We start from the raw sequence: 21728 nt of genomic DNA on the forward strand, positions 1-21728 counted from the left end.
ACTATAGGTTGCACTTTGTAAATACAGCTGTTTCCGAAAACACGCCTCTTTTGGGGAGAAATTGAATATTCATAGAAAATTAATTGTGTTTACATACTGGTTCCCAGTTATGCTCTCTGTGTGCCATATTGCAGAGACAGATTTTTGGAATGTTACAAGTAAATAAACACGTGCATATTGTTTACATTGAAATCTGTGGTAACATTTCATTCGAGGTAGGGGTAGTTAAGAAAATTAGTGTAAGTTTAAACTCACCAGATTTATATATTATATTCTTGAGATATTTTAGTTTTTCTAGCTTGTATTTGTTATGTTTACAAGTTTACAGTATGCATAGTTTACTTAAAGTCCTGGATACAAAATTAATTTATAATATGAAAATATTTACAGAAGTTCATGGCATATAAACGTTGAAAATATGCCGCACAACCCTATATTTTGACCTTTGAAAAAAACTGTTTACAGTATGCATAGTTTACTTTAAGTCCTGAAAACAAAATTAATTCATAATATGTAAATATTTACTGCAGTTCATGGCATATAAACGTTGAAAATATGCCGCACAGCCCTATATTTAGACCTTTCAAAAAAATTGTGGTGCAAATGAACTTTCAATTCAAGGAAAAGATTTTTTTTTAAACTTCATAATAAAAGTGGTACAGTTTTAGCTGTAAAAGGAGTTTCTATGGTAAATTGCATTGTCAATATTTACAGAAATGCAACCTATATAGGGTGAAAAAGGGGAACATTCAGAATTGAATTTAACCAATTGTTTTATTTAACAGATTTTAAAGAATTTAACTCAAATATGAAGTTTTATAAATATTTAATGAAGATTGATAGAATCCTTAGATTTGATGACTCAGCATAAATTCACAGTTTACAATATGCATAGTTTTTTTTATAAATTTTCTGTTCACAAAACTTTGAATTTTTCGAAAAAAATAAGGATTTTCCTACCCCAAGAGTAGATTACCTAAGACGTAACTTTTTAGAATTTTGGGTCCTCAATGCTCTTCAACTTTGTATTTGTTTGGCTTTTTAACTATTTTGATCTGAGCGTCACTGATGAGTCTTATGTAGACGAAACGCGCGTCTGGCGTATAAAATTATAATCCTGGTACTTTTGATAACTATTTACTTAAAGTCCTGGATACAAAATTAATTCATAATATTTGCATATTTGTAAGTTAAATTGTTAAGACGTGCTTATGTTTACTTTTCGCAGTCATTGAAACTCATAGATCCTTCTAGAATATTATTTACGGAGTATTTGTGTCCTTTCGATAACCCAAAATTAAGCCGCAACACCTACATCTGCTTTTTTGTCACCACGACATAACAAATACAAGCTAGAAAAACAAAAATATCTCAAGAAAACTTACAATAGTGTGTTCTATCCTGAATATGTACTTAATATTCCAAATTGCTAGAAACAGCAGAATGATTTAGGGGCAAAACATAGAAAATTGCCTACCCCTGGGTTATAAAACAAATAATTTAACTTGTAAATGCTATAATTTTATGATTTTAAAGTTCTTGATATAGAAAACAATAACTATGCATGGAAGTTATGCAAAAGTCAGATGTTAGCAGTCATCTCTACAACATTTTAAATGAATTTATATCTCAGACTGGTATCTGTATACATACAACTTTTGCAAATATGGCTTTGTTTGAACAGTTCTAGTATATATAGTAGCTAAATTGTGTCAGATATATGGTTACAGATGATACTGTTGTGACGAGAATTCAATTCTAAATTGACCATTTGAGGCAGAAAATGTTTTCTTTAATTGACAAATAGGCATACAGAAAAATGTGGACTGGCGACATAGGCTGGATTGGATACTTTATATAATCTTGAATGTTGTAATGATTGACTGCTAAACATTACATTTATAATATTCTGATATGCTTTCAATATGTTATCAAAACAGTTTTTAACAGGTTCTAGGCATTTTTTATCAGAAAAGATGCAAATAGGGTAAGCTGACAATAATTAAAGTCTTATTTTCAAATTCTTTCAAAAATGAAACAGGGGAGGGGGTATAAAATGTAAAGTAAATAAAAACTTAGAGTATACACAGTGATTTCTTTAAGACTATAATTCTGATACATGAGTATTTATGTGAGGAAAACTGATTTTAGAGAGTTTTCTATTTGAAAAAATGTCTGTATAGGTTGCACTTTGTAAATACAACTGTTTCCGAAAACACGCCTCTTTTGGGGAGAAATTCAATATTCATAGAAAATTAATTTTGTTTACATACTGCTTCCTAGTTATGCTCTCTGTGTTCCATATCGCAAAGACAGATCTTGGGAATGTTACCAGTAAACAAACACGTGCATATTGTTTATTGAAATATGTGGTAACCTTTCATTCGAGGTAGGGGTAGTTAAGAAAATTAGTGTAAGTTTAAACTCTGAGAAGTTCATGGCATATAAACGTGGAAAATATGCCGCACAGCCCTATATTTTGACCTTTGAAAAAATTGTGGTGCAAATAAACTTTCAATTCTAGGATAAGATTTTTTTTTAAACTTCATAGTAAAAGTGGTACAGTTTTAGCCGTAAAGGAGTTCCTATGGGAAATTGCATTGTCAATATTTACAGAAATGCAACCTATAAATAGCACTCCAGCATGAAATAAAATGACGAATACAAAAATGAATGGCTAGAATGTTCATTATTATGAAAAAGATGCACACCTTCAAATATGTTTAAATCTAAGGTGTGCATTAATTTTGTCGATTCTAGGTTTTAGTAACTGAACAAAACAACGAAAACGTCAAAAAGAAACATTAAACATGTGGCGTAATCAATTTCATAAGTAATACATTATCAGGTACTAAAATTATTTTATTTGAGCTGCTTTCTGGATATAATTCAAATGATAAATTTCATTTAAAGTTATGACTTTCGAACAGCTGTAAACTACTGTTGCCTTTATTTGGTACATGGTAAAAGATTTGTATTGTGTGTTGTCGAAAAGGAATCAATCTCTTTTTACAAAAAAAAATTCCAAATGGAATTTCTCTTTGCCTATGGGAATCTTTTTAACAAAACTCTTGTATTTGAAAGTAAAATCACAAAAATACTGAACTTCGAGTAAAATTCAAAAAGGAAAGTCCCTTATCAAAATGCAAAATCAAACGCTCAAACACATCAATCGAATGGATAACAACTGTCATATTCCTTACGTGGTTTAGGCATTTTCTTTTGTAGAAATGGGTGGATTACACCTGGTGTTAACGCTAAATTTAACTTAACCTTATGCTGTATGACAGTTGCATACAATTCTATTTTATGGACAACAGTGTGTGAACAAAACAAAAAGAAAAAACCGGTAAAAATGCCATAATGAGGGTACAACAGTCAAAGGCTAAATCAAAATAGGAACGTCTATGAAACAGCCCAAATGGTGAGAAAAAAACGTTAAACACAAGAGATCATTTCCTACCAATACTAATTTCCCTAAACCAATAGAGTGTCAACTTCAATATGACGGAAATAGTCATACCTTGTTTACTTCCTCAAAATTTTGATTTTATTCATCTATAGTTGTATAAACGATGATCAATACAAACAAATAATACTAAATATATATCAATAACGGGTATTGTTGTCCATAAGGGTGTTGGGGCTAGGGTGGAGGCTCCTGGAGTTTGACACTCTCTTTTATTAACGATAAATACTTCAAAAAATGGAGACATACATATGTTTGGAACCCTCTGTGTGTTTCTTTATTAAATATTTTGTTTAATAGTGATTAGGATTATAACACATTCTAATATGATGACCTATTATCTTCAACCAGTATAATCACAATATATCTACCTTAAACGCAAACGCAGTAATATAGAAAAACGGCTGTTCCGTGTTACGACCAACTTATTTATACTACCAGATTTTCTTAATTTTCGAGTTTATGTTAGCCAAGTTTCAGATGCAATATATGTATCTCTATTCTGGAGCAACTCGCATAACCAAGTAATACGATTGCAACGGCGCTCGGTTATTCGAAGAAGAACAATTATCATGACCAAAACTAAAACCATAAACGAGTCGCGCCTTTATAGTTTTATATATGGTATGGATTTTGTTTATTGTTCAACGCTTATGATGAGTGATTATATACCTTAACAAATCAAGTGTAAGCTTTAGTTATATAAATCGCTAGTCTCTCCTTCTGTTGGCTACATGATACATGTAACACATTTTCACTTGTTTTGGACAATGAACATATTGTTCCCTTTCTTGATAATACTTGTAACTAGAGGCTGGTACCATTAGAATAAAATAATTTATTAATAAAACATGAACTTCAAGGCATTGCAACTCTTCACAAATCAACACTTTCTAACTAGTCGTTGATACACCCTTAGTTTTCTATACAACTCCATATCACCTCATTTCATGTTCAATATCCTTTAACAAAGACCGTTTTGATCAAAATATTCATCTTAATGTTAAACCTTTTACATTTGAATGTTTGTGAGGTTTTTTCTCGTGTTAAATTTGCCTACTTTCAAGTTACGAATATTTGTTTTCTATTTGTTACATTAACTACTTAACACTATTCAAATAAATAGTAAATTTTTAATGCAAAAAAGAAATACCTGATAAGTGGTTGAAAGCACTTCCTGAGCCAATATGGACTTGCGGTTCCTATTGGCTCGTTTTATTTATGTTTTAAAATAAGTACACTTTATATGATATGATGACAATTTTAGATATTATAATTCAAATAACAGAAAGATTAAATGATAATTGATCTGATAGTATTAAGTACTCCCAGTGTTTAATCCAACCATTTGTGCAGATAATGTCCACAGTTTATTTGAGATTTCGTCGTCTAATGCTTCTTTTGAAGGCGTTTTCTCTGCACAATCACTGCAAATAAAAAAAAGTTTCCTTCGCTTATCTTGTTGCATATTACATTATATTCATGATCTCAGATTTAAAGACAAGAGGAGATTAGTTTGATACGAAAATTTACAATTGCGATATTTCTCCTTGTTTAACTGTTTTCGACAGAGTCTGATTTTGCATGGGATTGACACATGCATTGTAAGAAAGGCTTACCCTTCTAATTGGTGACCTCCTGTTAGAAAGTTATTGCAAGTCTCTCCTGTCTCTTCGTTTGTTTGGCGAATTATAAATGGATTTAGTAAATCTTGGCATCGAAACCTGCTATCGCCTCTTAATTACGTTGTCGTTTGCTTTAAATCCCTTTTTGCTATATTGTTATATTTCAATATAATATCCTACTTTTCATTAACTATTGACAAACCTGTAATATTTTCCTGATTCACTTGTCAATTTTTCATCAACAGCACAATATATTGTTGTTTGTGCTCCTTCCTCTGGTGTTTTTACAATATATTGTCCTATACTAAAAAATATCCTTAGTATTATACTTTCTTTCTCCCAATGTCGTTTCAACTCGGTGTCAATCAAACCTGGATGCAGCGAATATGTTGTGACACCAGTGCCTGGAAAAATATCAGAGCATCACCCCAAAATTATGAACATGTGGTAAGATAAGTGTGATTATTAAAGCACTCATGGTTGTCATGGTTGTATATGTTATTCAAGTCATATTGTGAACCGATAAAAGAGTCTATCGTTGCATGCTATTTGGTTTCTGTTTGAAAGCTTTTTTTCTCTATAAAATTTTTCCATTTTCTATCTTTTTCTGAGTTAAGTGAGACGTCCATTTTCACCGAATAAGAACACATTTTTGTTTAGTGGCCAGATAAAGCCTGCTTCTGGGTTCGGTATTTTCGCGCTGTTTTGAAGACCCATTAATGGCCTTGAGCTGTTTTATGCTTTTTGGTAGGGTAGTTATCTCTTTGAATCGTTTCTCATTTTGATTCTCAATTTTATTTCAAGGTTTCTTGTATAGCTTTCAGTACGGTATTGGTCATTGTCCCTTCTTAGGAATGGTACACTTATATTTATTAATGTTCTATTTCTCGTTTTGGTCCTTTAAGTAGACAGATGTATGATTATAATCACGTTTATTCCACTTACTTTAATATAGATAGTCTTTGAAAATTAAAGAGCATTATATCTTTTCCCAATAAAATGGTTTGATCAGTGGATTTTATGCGATTGTCATACAAGGAATAGGTTTAGCAAGCTATAAAACCAGGTTTAATCTACAATTGTCTACATAAGAAAATGCCTGTACCAAGTCAGAAAAATGACAGTTGTTATCCATTTGTTTGATGATTTTAGCTTTTGCTTTGTTATATGATTGGTCTCCAAAAATCACAAACACTCCTGTTTTGCTAAAAAGTATTCATTTCATATTGAAAATTCCACTCAAATGAACATTTTAACGAGAGAAATTTATGTATAACTGAAAAATTATTACACCAGGGTTTTCGATATCACAAACTAGTCAAAACATTTACTAAATTTTATCATCGGTATAAAGACATTATTCGAAATATAGCTCAACATGCAGACTTCTTATACGTTCAGGTATTTCACATCCAATCTTTTATGGAAATATTCTTTATAAAGCACAAAGGTGTCAGTATTCACCTCAGAAACTTACAAAACCTTTGAATAGACTTATTAAGAATAATTACGATACTGTTGTCAAGTCATTAAAGATTGCATATTTTGGCGTTAATATTGAGTCACTGATAAGGTCTTTGCGTCGGAACTAAACACATTTATTCTAAAAACAGTTGTTGGCATGACACGGGTTATGTTCCTCTCATATATGTTATGATGGTATGATACTAAACCCCTAACGGGAAGGATTGTGCCTGATGTTCATATGATGAAATCATAATCTTTCAGTCAGTTTAATTGAAGTCTGGAGCTGGCATGTCAGTTAACTGCTAGTAGTTGTTATGTATGTATTATTGTCATTTTGTTTATTTTCTTTGGTTTCATCTTCTGACATCAGACTCGGACTTCTCTTGAACAGAATTTTAATGTGCGTATTGTTATGCGTTTACTTTTCTACATTGGTTAGAGGTATAGGGGGAGGGTTGAGATCCCACAAACATGTTTAACCCCGCCGCATTTTTGCGCCTGTCCCAAGTCAGGAGCCTGTGGTCTTTGTTAGTCTTGTATTATTTTAATTTTTAAGTTAGTTTCTTGTGTACAATTTGGAAATTAGTATGGCGTTCATTATCACTGAACTAGTATATATTTGTTTACGGGCCAGCTGAAGGACGCCTCCGTGTGCGGGAATTTCTCGCTACATTGAAGACCTGTTGGTTACCTTCTGCTGTTGTTTTTTTTTATTTGGTCGGGTTGTTGTCTCTTTGACACATTCCCCATTTCCATTCTCAATTTTATTACAATTTATTTTTGGTATAATAGATAAAAATTAATAAGGAAAATGTCAAATTCACCACGCTAAAAATCAACAAGTAACATGTTGATTTACACCAATTCCGTAGTTTTATTTTCACACAAATATTTGCTTTAGCATACAAACCTTCAAGTCTCTTTGATAATTCTCTTGAGAAAAGAACATTGGCAAGTTTGCTCTGAGAATAACTTGTTCCAGGGTCGTATGATTTTTCACTGTATATGTCATCAAAGTTTATTGTACCTCCTGAAACAAAACATATATCTGCAACTATTTTTGACAGAAATTACATGGTTTTCATACTGATCCAACGTATTCTTGGAGTCCCTTTTTTATCCGAAAAGAAAACATGATATACCATGCGATAGGCGTAACAAAAGACCTGGAAACATAGATTTCAAGTATGTAGAGAATCTTCTGTTTGGATCTAATGATTTCAAAATGATGAAATCAAATCAATATTCTGAAATTAAAGATAAATGATTCTTCTTAGGTATCGAGAGAAGATATTTGTCTATGTGAGACGGTTAAATCTTTCAATTTAAAAAGAGATGCTTGCTTACCGATTGTGATAATTCATTGCTTTTTTATTAGATTAAAAAAATAACAATATAAAATACAATAGTATCAGATATCAAAGATCAACACTTACTTTCATGTGCCAATGAAGATACTGTTAATATACGACTAGGAGCAGATTTCTTTATCAAATCAAGTAGTAAGTTAGTCAGGAGAAAATGTCCTAAGTGGTTGACTCCAAACTGCATCTCAAAACCATTTTCTGTCTTCCAGTAAGGGCATCTCATTATTCCTAGACATCAAGTTATTATTACAAATGTAAAATTCAACTATCTTTAATAGAAAAAAATATTGTTTGAATGCCCCTATTGTTTGATTTTGTAGTATTTTGGGTTGGTGATACCCTCAGGAAATAAAAACTCTAGCAGCATAGGCATCGGCCCTGTGGTTGTAAAAAAAACTCATCATAGATACAAGGATTTAAATTTTGTTTTGGCGCCAGACGACTGTTTCGTACAAAAAAAGACTTATCAGTGACGGCTGCAGAATCGAAATAGAAGAAAAAGAAAAAGATGCTTTATTCCCATCAAATGGGCTCACAAGGAGCATAATATAATATCATTATAACAGTAGTTTTACAAATATAATTAACAATACAGTATACATAGTTACAAACACAAATAAGAAAACAGTTTTCATATATTCGTATATATATATAGGAGTATATATAAAACTTTCGTCTCAGGCACACCTCTCGAAAGTACCCAAAAATAATTCTGTGAGTAGGATATATCTAGCTTAACTGCAGGAGACACCAAGGGACAGTGATATATGGCATGGTGGTGCATATAAAAAATGTGAATCGGGACATTAATGATATGGTAAGATATAGTAAGAAGTTGAACATAACTGGTATGTCATCCGTGTGCCTGGTGCAGAGAAGTCAGTACTAGTTAAAGTGACACAACTACAAGAGGCAACAAGGGACAATGCTAATTGACATGCCAAAGTGCACATATTACGAAAAAGATCAAATATTACCACTTTTATCAAACATATCACAAACAAATAGAACTTATACGATGTGTCCTGTATATCGCCGAAGTTTGAATACGAGTGTTATTTCTTAAAAATGAAAGATTGGTACATTGTGTTATATAAAGGTATATAGGTAAAAAAAAAATTAGGTATAAGCGGCTGTATTAGTTCTTTATTTATCATTGTCAATATTGTATGGTATTCCTTCTTTTTATTAGAATAGACGCATATTTTAATATAGATTAAAAGGGAACTCTTATAATAATAATAAATACAATATTTATAGAGCGCATTATATAATAACAAAAAATACTCTAAGCGCTTCACATTAAAAAACATATAAAATACAAAAATACATAAATCATAGATTACAAAGCACTATCTTAAAAGAATCAAACAAGCAAATAAAAATTTATAAGATACTTAAAAAAAAAATAAAAAAAAAAAATAAAAGAAATGTATTGTTACACAAAATTCATAAAGACATGAATGAATGAATGAATGAATGTGTTGCTTTGTTCAATTAAACATAATACTTTATATCACATTTGATCAGTTTTCATAGAGTTTAGACAATAACAATCAAAACCAAGGAGTAAACAAAGACTCACAAAACCAAAGGACATTTACATCAACAGTTATAAATAATAATTAAGAAACAACACGAACTTTATGTGTACTGTTGTCACTTCCTTTGTAGATAGATGAACAACAATGTGTTTAATAAATAAAGGCAACAGTAGTATACCGCTGTTCAAAACTCATAAATCCATGGACAAAAAACAAAATCGGGATAACAAACTAAAACCGAGGGAAACGCATTAAATATAAGAGGAGAACAACGACATAACACTAAAATGTAACACATATAGACAAACGTGTACATTTACAGAGGACGTCTATTCAAAAATATGAATACGATGTAACATCTGTAATAAAATATCAATTACAAAGTCAATCCTTTTCATGTAAGCGCTGATTAGATTAAAATAAATATGTTTTTACTTGTATTAACTGTCATCAAAACATCTGTTGTAATTTGTATTTTTTTTATTGTCACTATATAATATACTTGCAACAATTGAAATATACATATATATTATATGTATGAGTGTATGCTATTTTTTTAACGTTTGTCACAAACATGTTTAATTTGTTTATTTAACAAAAAAGATTAGTTTTACTATTTTTTGCTCGATCTCTCAAACTCAAAGAGAGGGGAAAAGTTTTTCTTGCTCCAATATACGATGTCATGTACACTTCAAGGAAAGTTAGCAATTTATTGTCTTCGAAAACATTTGATTTTTCCCCATTATATTTAGATATCTCTATGTATCTCACCTGCATTATTTATTAAGATGTCTAATCTATTTTCATTCGCATTAATGTCTCCAGCAAATAACTTGATAGATTTCAGCGAGGCCAGATCTAGTCGTTTTATTATTATGTTTGCATTGCCAGTTCTGTTCTTTATGTCATCGGCTGCTGTTTTTGCTTTGTCTAGGTCACGACAAGCAAGTATTACTCTAGCACCTAAAATTCAACAGTTTCCTAAGAACGTATTGAAAAGACGCTATTAAAAGTATGTAGTATGTTATTTTATCAGAAAACAATAACCTATGATCGTATGCCTTCTCCACTAAAAAGCACGAAGTTGGTTATTTTGACTGATTTGTTTCTGTCGGGTAGCCTGCAGTGTCTGTTAACCACATTTGAAAAGCAGCGTGGGAACCACTTCAGAATTGAAAAAGTCCATAAAATTTATTTAATAAGTGATCTTGCGTCAAAATCGTGATTAGAAGGGGTTTTTAGGAAGAACGTTATGGTTTTCTTCGGAGAAGGGTCAAGTTATAGTACAGTAAATGGGCGATGTTTTATACATTTATATAAGAATTAACAAACGGCTGAAGAGTGTTCAACAAAAAATGTCCGTTTCATGAATTTGAAATTTTTAAAAACCGACTTTGTATTTGATGTATCAACCAATTAGTTCTTGTTAATGTATTCCTTAATCTGTGGAAGTAAACGACCTTTTTATGGTTTACAAGGGCTTCCTTTGGCTAAAATATAACTAAAATAAAACAAAGCCGGTGGGCATGAATATAGTTAGTGTATGGAGAGTTATAGCAACAATTACATATTGATTTTTTAAGAAAAAATCTATTTTTGAATAAAGAGAAAGGCGTTAATCTTTGAAGATGATTTTAATATATTTTGGATCTTATAATATTGCATTAATTAAACCAAGTGCAGTATTGAAAATTACCCCTTTTAGCCAAATCCATGGCTGTTTCTTTGCCAATGCCTGTATTAGCTCCAGTAATGAGTACGGTCTTTCCATCTAATCTGGTGGTAGTATTGTTGTATCTGACACCTGCCATGTGCCGTCTTAAACATGCTAAACCCACCGCTGAAATGTAACGTACAGTGTATGTTTAACTTCACTTTGAGAAAAACATTCTGCATGGGACCTTACAGTTGGCTTGCGAAAATGTAAGTTCGTCTCACTTTACAAATCCTTGGTTTGCCATATTTGAAAGGATAGAAGATGAATTAAATGGGTAAACGGGATTATATCTTATAAACTATTATTAAAATGGGAGGAAAACAATTAAAACTCCATGTGTTTATCACTAAGTGAAAATGTTTAAGTCAAAGTTAATTGATTCACTTCCGTATATATTAAGCAATCATGTGTTAATCTTGCCTACTACTAAAATCAGCAGATCAATAACATTAGATAGTTTTTACAACAGCTGCACACATGCAAAACAATGCCATTAAGGCTAGCTGTATAATGATTATGCTATGCAATTATTAGTTGTAACACTAAATAGTATACATACCAATAAGAACAACTGATACAACGGTTATTTTGACAATCATGCTGATAATTATAAGTGTACGATGCCCACACAAAGTATAGAGTTATCTTTTAATTATTTTTAAAATACCGGTAATCCATGTATGGCACGCTTAAATCACACTAGTCAGATAATTTTGAACGAATTTAAATATAGAATAAGGCCATTAAATCACTCTTATAGATCATACGATATCACAAATATTTTTTTATATAATTATAATATCATTCAAAATTATCATAGTATTGTGCGGACCAGCATGTAGTAAATCTACTTCATTCCTAAAAACTGATTATGTTACATCAGCCAAAAACGGTATCATTCCAAAATAATTGTTTCACTTTCATTTATGATTCCATTTCACTTTCATGAAGGATTTGTATAGTTAGTCTAACTATACAAATCCTTGCTTTCATTAATGATTGAACAAAAAAAAATCATATATTAGTTTTTTTTTATATATATATATCGTAGCTAATTCCCCTTTTATATATTGTGAATAATAACTCATAACATCATACTATTAGCACTGTATTCACAAATACGAAATAAGATGTGATTTATTTTTACAAATCAACAACAGTCACATATATAAGGGAAAACACTCAAGACTATCGAACTTTTTTCGAAGAATGTTACTATTTTGTAGCTATGATCTAAAAAAAAAATACCTCAATATTATCTTTTCCTTTTCTGAGAGGTCTTGAAAATAGCTGTCGTCTCTGAATTTTCGTAATTCTTCTTGACATAAAACTTATGGTTTAATTAGCCTCCTCATGTGTTTTTTTTATTATGTGATTACTTGGTCGTTTTTACAGTGATTACTTGATTATTCAACCCAATATTTCATGATTATTTGTTTATCAAAGACTGTTTTTTAAGTAATTTTGATTATTTGATTATCTTGTTTAAAAAAATAATGATTATATGAAAAGAACAGGTTGCTTTTTAAAAAAAAGTCAATACGTGAACCTTAGAACTTTCTTATCCTAATTACTATAATTTCAACTGAATTGTAAATTAAATCTCAGTATTTTCATTGCCATGTGTGTGGAGGATAACATTCTCTTTTTATTGTAAATCAGAACAATTATGGCATGTCAAGGGTGGTGTTGAATATAAAGAAGGGATTTAGGGGGTGTTTATTTCAATAGTTCGTTTCTGGATGGTGTTAGCTTTCATTGTTACCAATTTAATTAGTCAAACTACTACCAATGAATGACACTTCTATGGTGTACCTAGATTCTCTCCAATACGGAGTATTGGCTCACACCGAACAGCTAGCTATAAAGGGTCCCCAAAAATACTAGTGTAAAATCATTCAAACAGAAAACCAACGATCTAATCTATATAAAAAACGAGAAACACGTAAGACCTGCATAAACAGACGACAACCACTTTACATCAGATTCCTGACTTAGGACACGTGCAAAAATTTGCAGCAGAGTTAAAAGTTTAAATGCTACCAAACCTTCTCCCTTTTCTGAAACAACATAGTACAACATCACAACATACAGAGACACACTATGAAATATCAATTGGATGGCTTCTGTTTGATGATTATCGTGTCTATTTTTCGTGGTTTTTTTTTAAGTTTTCTTTGCATTTGAATCTTTCTCACATATTTATTAATAAGACAGACGGATGCAGATATCTGAATGATGGTCAAAATATACCACATAAGGAGGGAGCGATCGGGCCTAAAATTTGTTCGTAAAACTTGTTATTTACTTTATATTTGTTATCTTTCTTTAAAGGATATTCTTTGTATCAATTAATTTTCTGCATTGATAACCATTTCTTTTAATTTATCAATGATCATATTTGTGTACATTTACGTTTCATCATCATGATCATACGCAATCCGAATGCATTCCTTTTTTACCTTGTTTGTTTTATTAATGAAATCTTATGTATCTTGAACTTAAAAGTTATGCCTCTTCAAAAATGATTGTATATTAGATCATGTCATTTCTCAATGCGTCTCGTGGGAGAGTTACACTTCAATGATTTATGATCAGTCGTAAGGAACATCAATTAATGTCTCCTGCTCGAGCTCCTGCTAGTTGACCATTTCGCAATGCCTCATTTATTATTTCTGGATTAATTTAATGCATGTTTGAAAGACTTAGGTACATGTGTCCTTGTTTTGAATCATTTTTATTCTTTAAGAATTATACGTATGGGAATCTATTTTTTCTTCTTCTCTATAGATTATCAACTTTATCATTTATTACCATAAACATCATCGGTATCAGATGATTAAGTGAGTTAGAGATCTGAGTGTGTAAATTTCCATTAGTGGCAAGGTTTCGGTGCAAAATATAGTTGACATGCATTTTGTGTCCGGACACATGGACACAACGTTAAATTACAAACATTGAATATAGTAATTCAGTTTAAATGCTTGATTTAATATAAATGACCACATGACAAATGACAAATGAAGATTCAATTTTCTCAAGTATGAATTATACAGCAAATTTCTTTTTTCATTGTGTTTAAGGGAGCTACCATTTGATTTTTATGGGGGGGGCTAGGATGAAAAATTTTGTCCTGCATTTTTTTTTAGTTGTAATCTCTGTCCTGTCTTTTTATTTTTCACTCTATTCGGTCCTGCCTTTTTTTTTATTAGTTTATCCTGACTTTTTTTACCTAAATTGTCATCCTGCCTTTTTTTTTTACAAAGTGTCTCATCCTGCCTTTTTTTTTACTCAAAACTCCTGTCCTGCCTATTTTTTTCAAATTTCATCCTAGCCCCCCCATAAAAATCAAATGGTAGCTCCCTAAGCACCGGACACATATAGAACACCAATGACTATACTTATATTTAATATTCAAATCATTCCTGGATATTAAAAGGTATGCAATATTCAAGATATAAAGTGAATAAATCGTCAATATAATATTATACCCTCATATGAAGTATGTAAAAGGACAAACTTGCGTTGACCAAATTCTTGCAACATTTACTGAACTTAAAATACGCAATGCGCAGGCGCACATACAATCTATTAATCCAGATTACAGGTAACTTTTTAATTGGTCCTCATGACTATTGATAATAAAATCGCATGGCAATGCAACTAATCCAAAGTAAGAATATATATTATATTCATAGATAATTATCAGATATTTAGGCGTATATGATATAAAATATTTTAGTATAATACTATTTAAAACTACTAAAAATATTTTTTTTAATTTCTCCTTTCTTTCCGCTTTAATTATGTAATTGTCAGCGGCTGTTGCATATCTGTCAACTGACCTGTATCCTATGGGTGTGATATGAGAGTTTCATAATTCTGAGGGGTCACCCGGGATACCTGATAGGTCGTTAAATAACCCAGGAAATCCGAAAATGGTCCGTTTTCATTATGATTCCTAATCCATCAGACTGATTTCATAAGTGATTTTCCTTTGAAATACGGCGGCAATTTCGTAATTCTAGCTTCCATGGACAGGATGGGGAGTTCAACTAGTTGTGTGTACTGTCAAATTAGCTGACACATAATTGTATGACTTCACTTGACAGCTTTGGTGTCAAACACACTAATTACCTTAGCTTTAGGTCGTAAATAATTTGTGTATTTCAAATATAAAAAGAATATGTGGTATGCGGATTGCCATTGAGACAATTCTCCACAAGAGATAAAATGACAAAGAAATTAGGTTACCGTACGGTCTATAACGATGAGTAAAGCCTATACCGCATAGTCAGCCAAAAAAGGCTCCGAAATGACAATTCAAAACAATACAAACGAGAAAAATAATATAACGGCCTAGTTTATGTACGAAAATTGTTTACAACAATTTGAATTACTTCCCCTTTTTTGTCACCTTTCAAAACATACTCCATACTCCTTGAAATTACGTTTATATAATTTGAAAAATATACTAAACGAATCTAAAACAAATTGAATTTCAAATACATATTACAATATCACTTTTCATTAATTTTCTACCTTAGTACAATTGCACCGTGTAGAACGCCACATGCTGGATGTCGGCTATGCTTGACACGGGGTGGCGGTTTCGAGCGGAGAAAAACGATCCCGGCAAGTTCAAGTATCAAAATAACTTTTTTTTAGAGTTGTTAGTACCAAATAATATATTACACGGAAGGAACCGAACAATAATCTGTTTCCTGCAAGCAATAGTAGACGTTTCTCGTGGCCTATTTTCTCAAACACCTCCCTAGTTCTTCATATGCAAGTTTCAGGATAAAATACTACTTTTAACGATTTTTTCCTGTATAATTTACTAAGAAAAAGTCCAATCATGGAATTTAACCAAATGCCAGCTTAAATAATAGTGCCGGACATCGATTACAATCAACGTGACATTTCGACGCTGAATGAACCCACCACACGAAAAGAGATCACTATAGTGCAGTCGAATTCGCGAAACTACGAAAAGCTTCTGGATTTAATGAGATACCAGCAGTAGTAATTAAAAACACAGCAGCCATTGAACTTTTGTATATAATCTGTAACGATTGTTTCGAACTGGGAAAGTTACCAGATAAATGGACTACTAGCATAATCAATCCAATTTCATAAACGAAGTTGCGAGGAACTGGCATAAATGGAAAATCGAGCGCGTAAATAACCTTCAAGACAAATCCTTCTATTCAGATATACCAACAATATCTCCTTTAAATTGTATTTACACTTTGGCCTATGAATAGAATAGAATAGAATATTTTATTTACCAAATTAGGGCCCCAGGAGGGCATATGATACAGACAATATTATTATAAACAATAACATATGCAATACACACACAGTAAAGATATGTAACAAGTGTTATAAAAATAATAAAATAAAATAATATAACACAGAAAATACACTCAACGAAATAGTAGCAATGTATTTAAATAAACTCATCATAGATACCAGGACTAAATTTTGTATATACGCCAGACGCGCGTTTCGTGTACAAAAGACTCAAATGCTTCAAAATAAGCCCTCACAAAAATGGGTCACCGACCTCGTTTTCGATTTGAAGCGACCTCTTTTTCGAAGAATTTGAAAATCGTGACTCGGCTTGCATAGTTTTTTGCAATATATAAAATTTTATAGAAAGTCCGAATCACTTAAACAATTGCTTCTTTTGTTAACCTTTTTGTTTGCAGAATCTACATTATTCGTAAACGTTATTTTCTGAAGAACAAGAGATATCGATAATTTGCTTTAACAATTTTCCCGCCTTTGTATGGTGCAATGTGGAGGTTATCTTAGTAATTTTAAAAAATGAACAATTTTTTTCTTCATAAAAATTCGATACAATATTCATTTCTATCTATAAAAACAATATAATCAAAGTACTGAAGTACTGAACATCGGATGACCGCAAGTTCTTGTGGATGGTCAAAAGCACATGTCACAGAAAAACTCGCATCTCTATACATGAAACTGAGTATACTTACGGTTACAATTGAAATTCAAAGTTATTTGTGCAAACATTCTCATACAGACGGTAACAAAAGAAAATAGTAGCATGAATTCCATGCGTTGTTCAGTATGCACAACAACGAGTTTGGGGAATATAACATTATTTGTATAATAAAGTACATGACCACCCTATCATGCCTATGCTATCTCTTTTTTTTCTATTATACGTGATTTGATGAAAATTACGATGATCGTTAATATTTAGCAATATACAAACGAATTGTTAGTATTTTATTACCTATATTAAAACCGCATACTTTCACCTGATTTTAAACTATTTTTGAAACTTGAGGTAGCTCTATCGGTACCTTAGAGTTAAGTGAAATCTTAGGCGTTTTCTTAACTTAAGGAAAATCTTAACTTAAATAGCTTTATACACAGACATCCGATACGAACTTTTTTAAAAAATCACTTGAACTTAATGATGACTTTGACAGAATGAATACATAGATTAGATTTATTGCTCTTATAAACTTGCAAATACATACACACGTTTTAAGCTCCTCCATTGAATAGATTTTTTCTTAGAAGAAAAAAGTTTTTTTGATAAAATTATGATTTGCAAACCATATGTATTTCACCTTTAGTCTTTTTTTTTTTTTTTTTGTGTGCATATTTGTATTCTATTTATAAAATTATGATTTGCAAACCATATGTATTCCCTTCAGTATTATTTTTTTCATTTTTTTTGTGTGCATATTTGTATTTTACATAAATGTTATTATGTTACTGTGATATTCTTTATTTAATATCAAAAGTTTAAATACGCGCCGGACGAACAGAGTTTACAACGCATGCTTAATGTCCTGACAGACTCGTGCTCATCTTGAAAGTTTTTCATAAACCCAGAAAGGATGAAAGTAGTTCTCTTTAGAACACCATCGTTTGATATTTGAGACTTTAATTTTACAAGTAGTAATAATGATTTAACAATAACGTATTCTTATAAATACCCTTATATTTGGCTTGACGAACACTAAATACATTTAGAAAAATTACCAAGAAAATAGCAAAATCAGCAAGCCGAACCATTGGGACTGTTTTTTGATATTTTGTTTTATCCGGTGGTATCTCCTTTAAGGTTTAAATTTCGCCAAATGACGTCATGAGAGCAAAGAACTATTTGAATATTAGTCTTATAAACGGAAGACTTCATCTTTAATTTAAAAAAAGTCGTGTATCGTTTCTTTTGTTGACTGGTATTTGGAGTCGGATATGACGTCGACGGAAAGGTTGAAATAAGGAGGTGAACAATACGGTCAACCTGTTGGAAATTAGGAACATTGTTTCTTTGTTAGTGATGTGACAATGAGTTCAAAAGTAGCCTTGAAAAAAGTCATTGAACAAGTTAACATCATAAATAACACAGAATGGCAGAGAGAACTCTTTAACGATCGCGGAAAAGACAATGGAAACTTATAACATACAGGCAATACCAATGCAACTGCTCCGTTGAACCGTTTATTTCAAAAATTATTCCACGATCGAACCGGCGTGATACAGTCCTTTTTCGTGCAGGCTTGCTCCCGTTAGTTATTGAGACTGGAAGATACACCAAGCCTGTTAAAGATCGTTTATGTACTCATTGCTCTGACATTTTTTTATTGAACAGTTGTCTATATAATGACTTTTAAGATTTGAACTTTACTCATAATGTTCACAACATATATAATAGTTTCGATAATTTGAAAGATGATTTAAAATTTATGCACATCATGAATTTCTCAAACGGATTCGGCCATTTTTTCACTACATTTTTTGTTAAATATTTTTAATGCGACGTAAATTGTTTACATAATTTTCAACCGTTTTTTTCATGCGACATAATTTAATAACTTATTTTTTCCGTAAATAATTATTCTAATTAATTATGTTCATTTGAATTATGCATTAAAGATTGTTTTTTTTTCATGACATCTTAACGTAAATATTTTCACACATTAGATACTGATATTTTTCAGTTATGTAGTCTGTTTACAAAATGATGCGTTAGAAGCATTCGTCTACTTTTGTCTATTGCCGAACATTTTAAAATGGAACTCGTCGCCAATATTACAGAATTTACACGAAAGTACAAATACGATTTTCTCTCTGAATATTTCCCCATCTACCAATTTCTATATGGATTTTTGTGTTCATTTTTCTAAATCAACAAAATGAAGCAACATTTTGGAGTACGTCATGACATAAAAAAAAGTCCACTCAGGATAGAGTGAGCGTAAAGGAATGCTTATAGTTTTTTTTTTTTTTTTAATCAATTTTATCGGCACGAACCGTTATTTGGGATTAGCCATGCACGACCGATGATCATATTCAATACCGATAACCGTGTTGATTAGGTCGTCTGATCTCTAAAAATTAGGTGTCACTGTGAAGGTAATAAACACATACAAGTCGGAAAAATTTCTATTCATTTTATTTCATTTGCAAACGTCAACCGAATCCATTACAAAACGTGGTATCCTAAGGGATCCACTAATGTTCTAACAGCGTTTGTCTAGTTTTGCCGAATATGCAAAAACATAATGAAACTCGTCCTCAATAGGAATTACATTTAATACTAATGACATTTTCTTTCTGATTAATCTGCCGTCTACCAATTTTAAAAGTTTTTTTTTTTGTTCAAAGTTCTTATCATAACTGTCTTCTATGAAAGATAGCTTTATAATTGATGTCAATGCTTTTTTTTTAACAATTCATCTTTATTTCAACAATTGACGATGAATAACATTTTCTTTTATAATGTAATAGGCATATACTTTAGTGATTTAAGAAACCAAAATATTCACAATGTGTTATAGAAGTTAACCATGCCAAGAAATTGCCTCCGTTGAAATTCTGCAAACACCCCATAGAGCAAATTACATGGATGATTAATATTGACCATTTGGTATATGGCTGTGTTCTAAGCGACACGTACATGAAGGTCATAAATTAATTCCTTCAATGAAATCAAATCTTTAGCTACTAATGACTACCGTAGCGGGACGACCGGAATTTTTAGCGAGGATTTCTTGGCATGGAGTAACGTATAGAAAACTCAGGGTTAGAATTCATAGATTAGAAAAGGGGCAGTGGCAAATATTTCATGTATATTTTGAACACGGAAAGAATTTACCTGCACCTTTTGCCAAAAAAAAATCTTTCTTTTTCTTATTTGTGCCTTCCGACTTTATGTTTTGAATTGTAGTTTCACTTTCCATATTCGGTATTTATTCAAATGTAAGCTCCACATGGTAAAAATCACGTGATGCAGGAATATAATATCTTGGAGTTAGACTATTTCTTTCTTTTCGGGCGGAGACTCCAAGCAAACAACATGCATGTGTATAACGGCACTGTAGTTTTTCGTATTAAATAAAGAAAGTTGCCGGTCCGTTACATGAATAGATTGGTTAGAAAGCAAGGTTTTAATCCGTTATATTGTAGTTGTATTCCTAACAAATCATATGAATTTATTGTTATTCTTATGTGTATTTTGTATAGTTATAAAATTAATGTTATAAATATAATAAATTGCAATGGTCAATAAATACGAATTTGTTGCTGAACATGTCTATACACGTGGAAATAATATGCCGCCGTCTATATGTCACAGTCATATGCAGATCATCAGATGGAAACCTGAAACTTCGTTCCGAACACGACCCTGATTCCATACTTTACCAGAGATCAGCAAAAAATTAACTTTACAAACAAGAAAACGAAATTAAAAGGATAAAAATATCAAAAAATAAGAGTAGATAATACGCTATTACTATAGAAGTAAAGAATATAACAGAGACAGAAATACAAAATAAACACGATATATAGTAACAACAAACACAGAACATTTTGAAATACCATATACATGTTTAATCAGTATACAAGTGAATTGTAAGGTTTCGATTATAGCCGGGTCAAGGTTGAGCCAGAGACATATATATGTTACAGTGAATTTGTATAATCAGTGATTATGTAAAATCCCTGAAATTTTCAGGGATTATGTAGAATCACTGGCCAGTTTAGGCATTATATATAATCACTAAAATTTTCAGGGATTATGTATAATCACTAGAAAAAAAAGTCAGGGATAATTATACATAATAACTGAAATGAAGAAATAGTTTTAATTTATAAAGAAAATAAATAAAAGTCAAATAATTTATGCTATAAATGATCAAAATAAAACAGCATTACACTGTATAAACATAAACTGTAAAATGTTAAGCACAACATATCAAAATGATAACCCTATTTTTGTTTAAATGTTAAGCACAATATATTAAAATGTTAAACACAATATATTAAAATAAATGCCTCACATCTGTTATTACCACAATATCCACATTTTAGAAACCATTTTCATTCACATATCGAATCAGATTTTATGACCCGCTTAAGAGAAATAAAGTGTTCAGTAAAAGACATCTGTAGGTACCCCCCAAAAAGGGAATTAGCAACACCGAACTGGTTCGAGCAAGAAACCATGTTTTTTGGCCAGGCGATATCCTTTTTTCAGACTTT

At 31.3% G+C, this 21728-nt stretch overlaps 1 protein-coding gene across 1 annotated transcript; it reads right to left on the reverse strand.

Moving 5' to 3' along the window:
- Nucleotides 1-4583: 4583 nt before the first annotated feature.
- Nucleotides 4584-11822, reverse strand: LOC143081588 (retinol dehydrogenase 13-like). The gene is made up of 7 exons (XM_076257381.1): nucleotides 11749-11822; nucleotides 11169-11312; nucleotides 10244-10435; nucleotides 7998-8156; nucleotides 7472-7591; nucleotides 5297-5498; nucleotides 4584-4896 (listed from the first exon to the last, which is right to left on the reverse strand). The coding sequence occupies exons 1-7, from the start codon at nucleotides 11786-11788 to the stop codon at nucleotides 4788-4790; spliced, it is 966 nt and encodes a 321-aa protein (XP_076113496.1). The 5' UTR covers nucleotides 11789-11822; the 3' UTR covers nucleotides 4584-4787.
- Nucleotides 11823-21728: the final 9906 nt, after the last annotated feature.

The sequence above is a fragment of the Mytilus galloprovincialis genome, chromosome 7 (assembly GCF_965363235.1).
Source record: "Mytilus galloprovincialis chromosome 7, xbMytGall1.hap1.1, whole genome shotgun sequence".
Taxonomy (NCBI): Eukaryota; Metazoa; Mollusca; class Bivalvia; order Mytilida; family Mytilidae; genus Mytilus; species Mytilus galloprovincialis.

What these genes read in the sequence shown, in the direction of transcription:
- LOC143081588 (XM_076257381.1), bottom strand. Translation starts at nt 11,788, where the DNA reads ATGATTGTCAAAATAACCGTTGTATCAGTTGTTCTTATTG. An exon ending in TGTATCAGTTGTTCTTATTG is followed by an intron (nt 11,313 to 11,748) that starts GTATGTATACTA and finishes GTTACATTTCAG; the next exon opens with CGGTGGGTTTAGCATGTTTA. An exon ending in GAATCAGGAAAATATTACAG is followed by an intron (nt 4,897 to 5,296) that starts GTTTGTCAATAG and finishes TTTTATTTGCAG; the next exon opens with TGATTGTGCAGAGAAAACGC.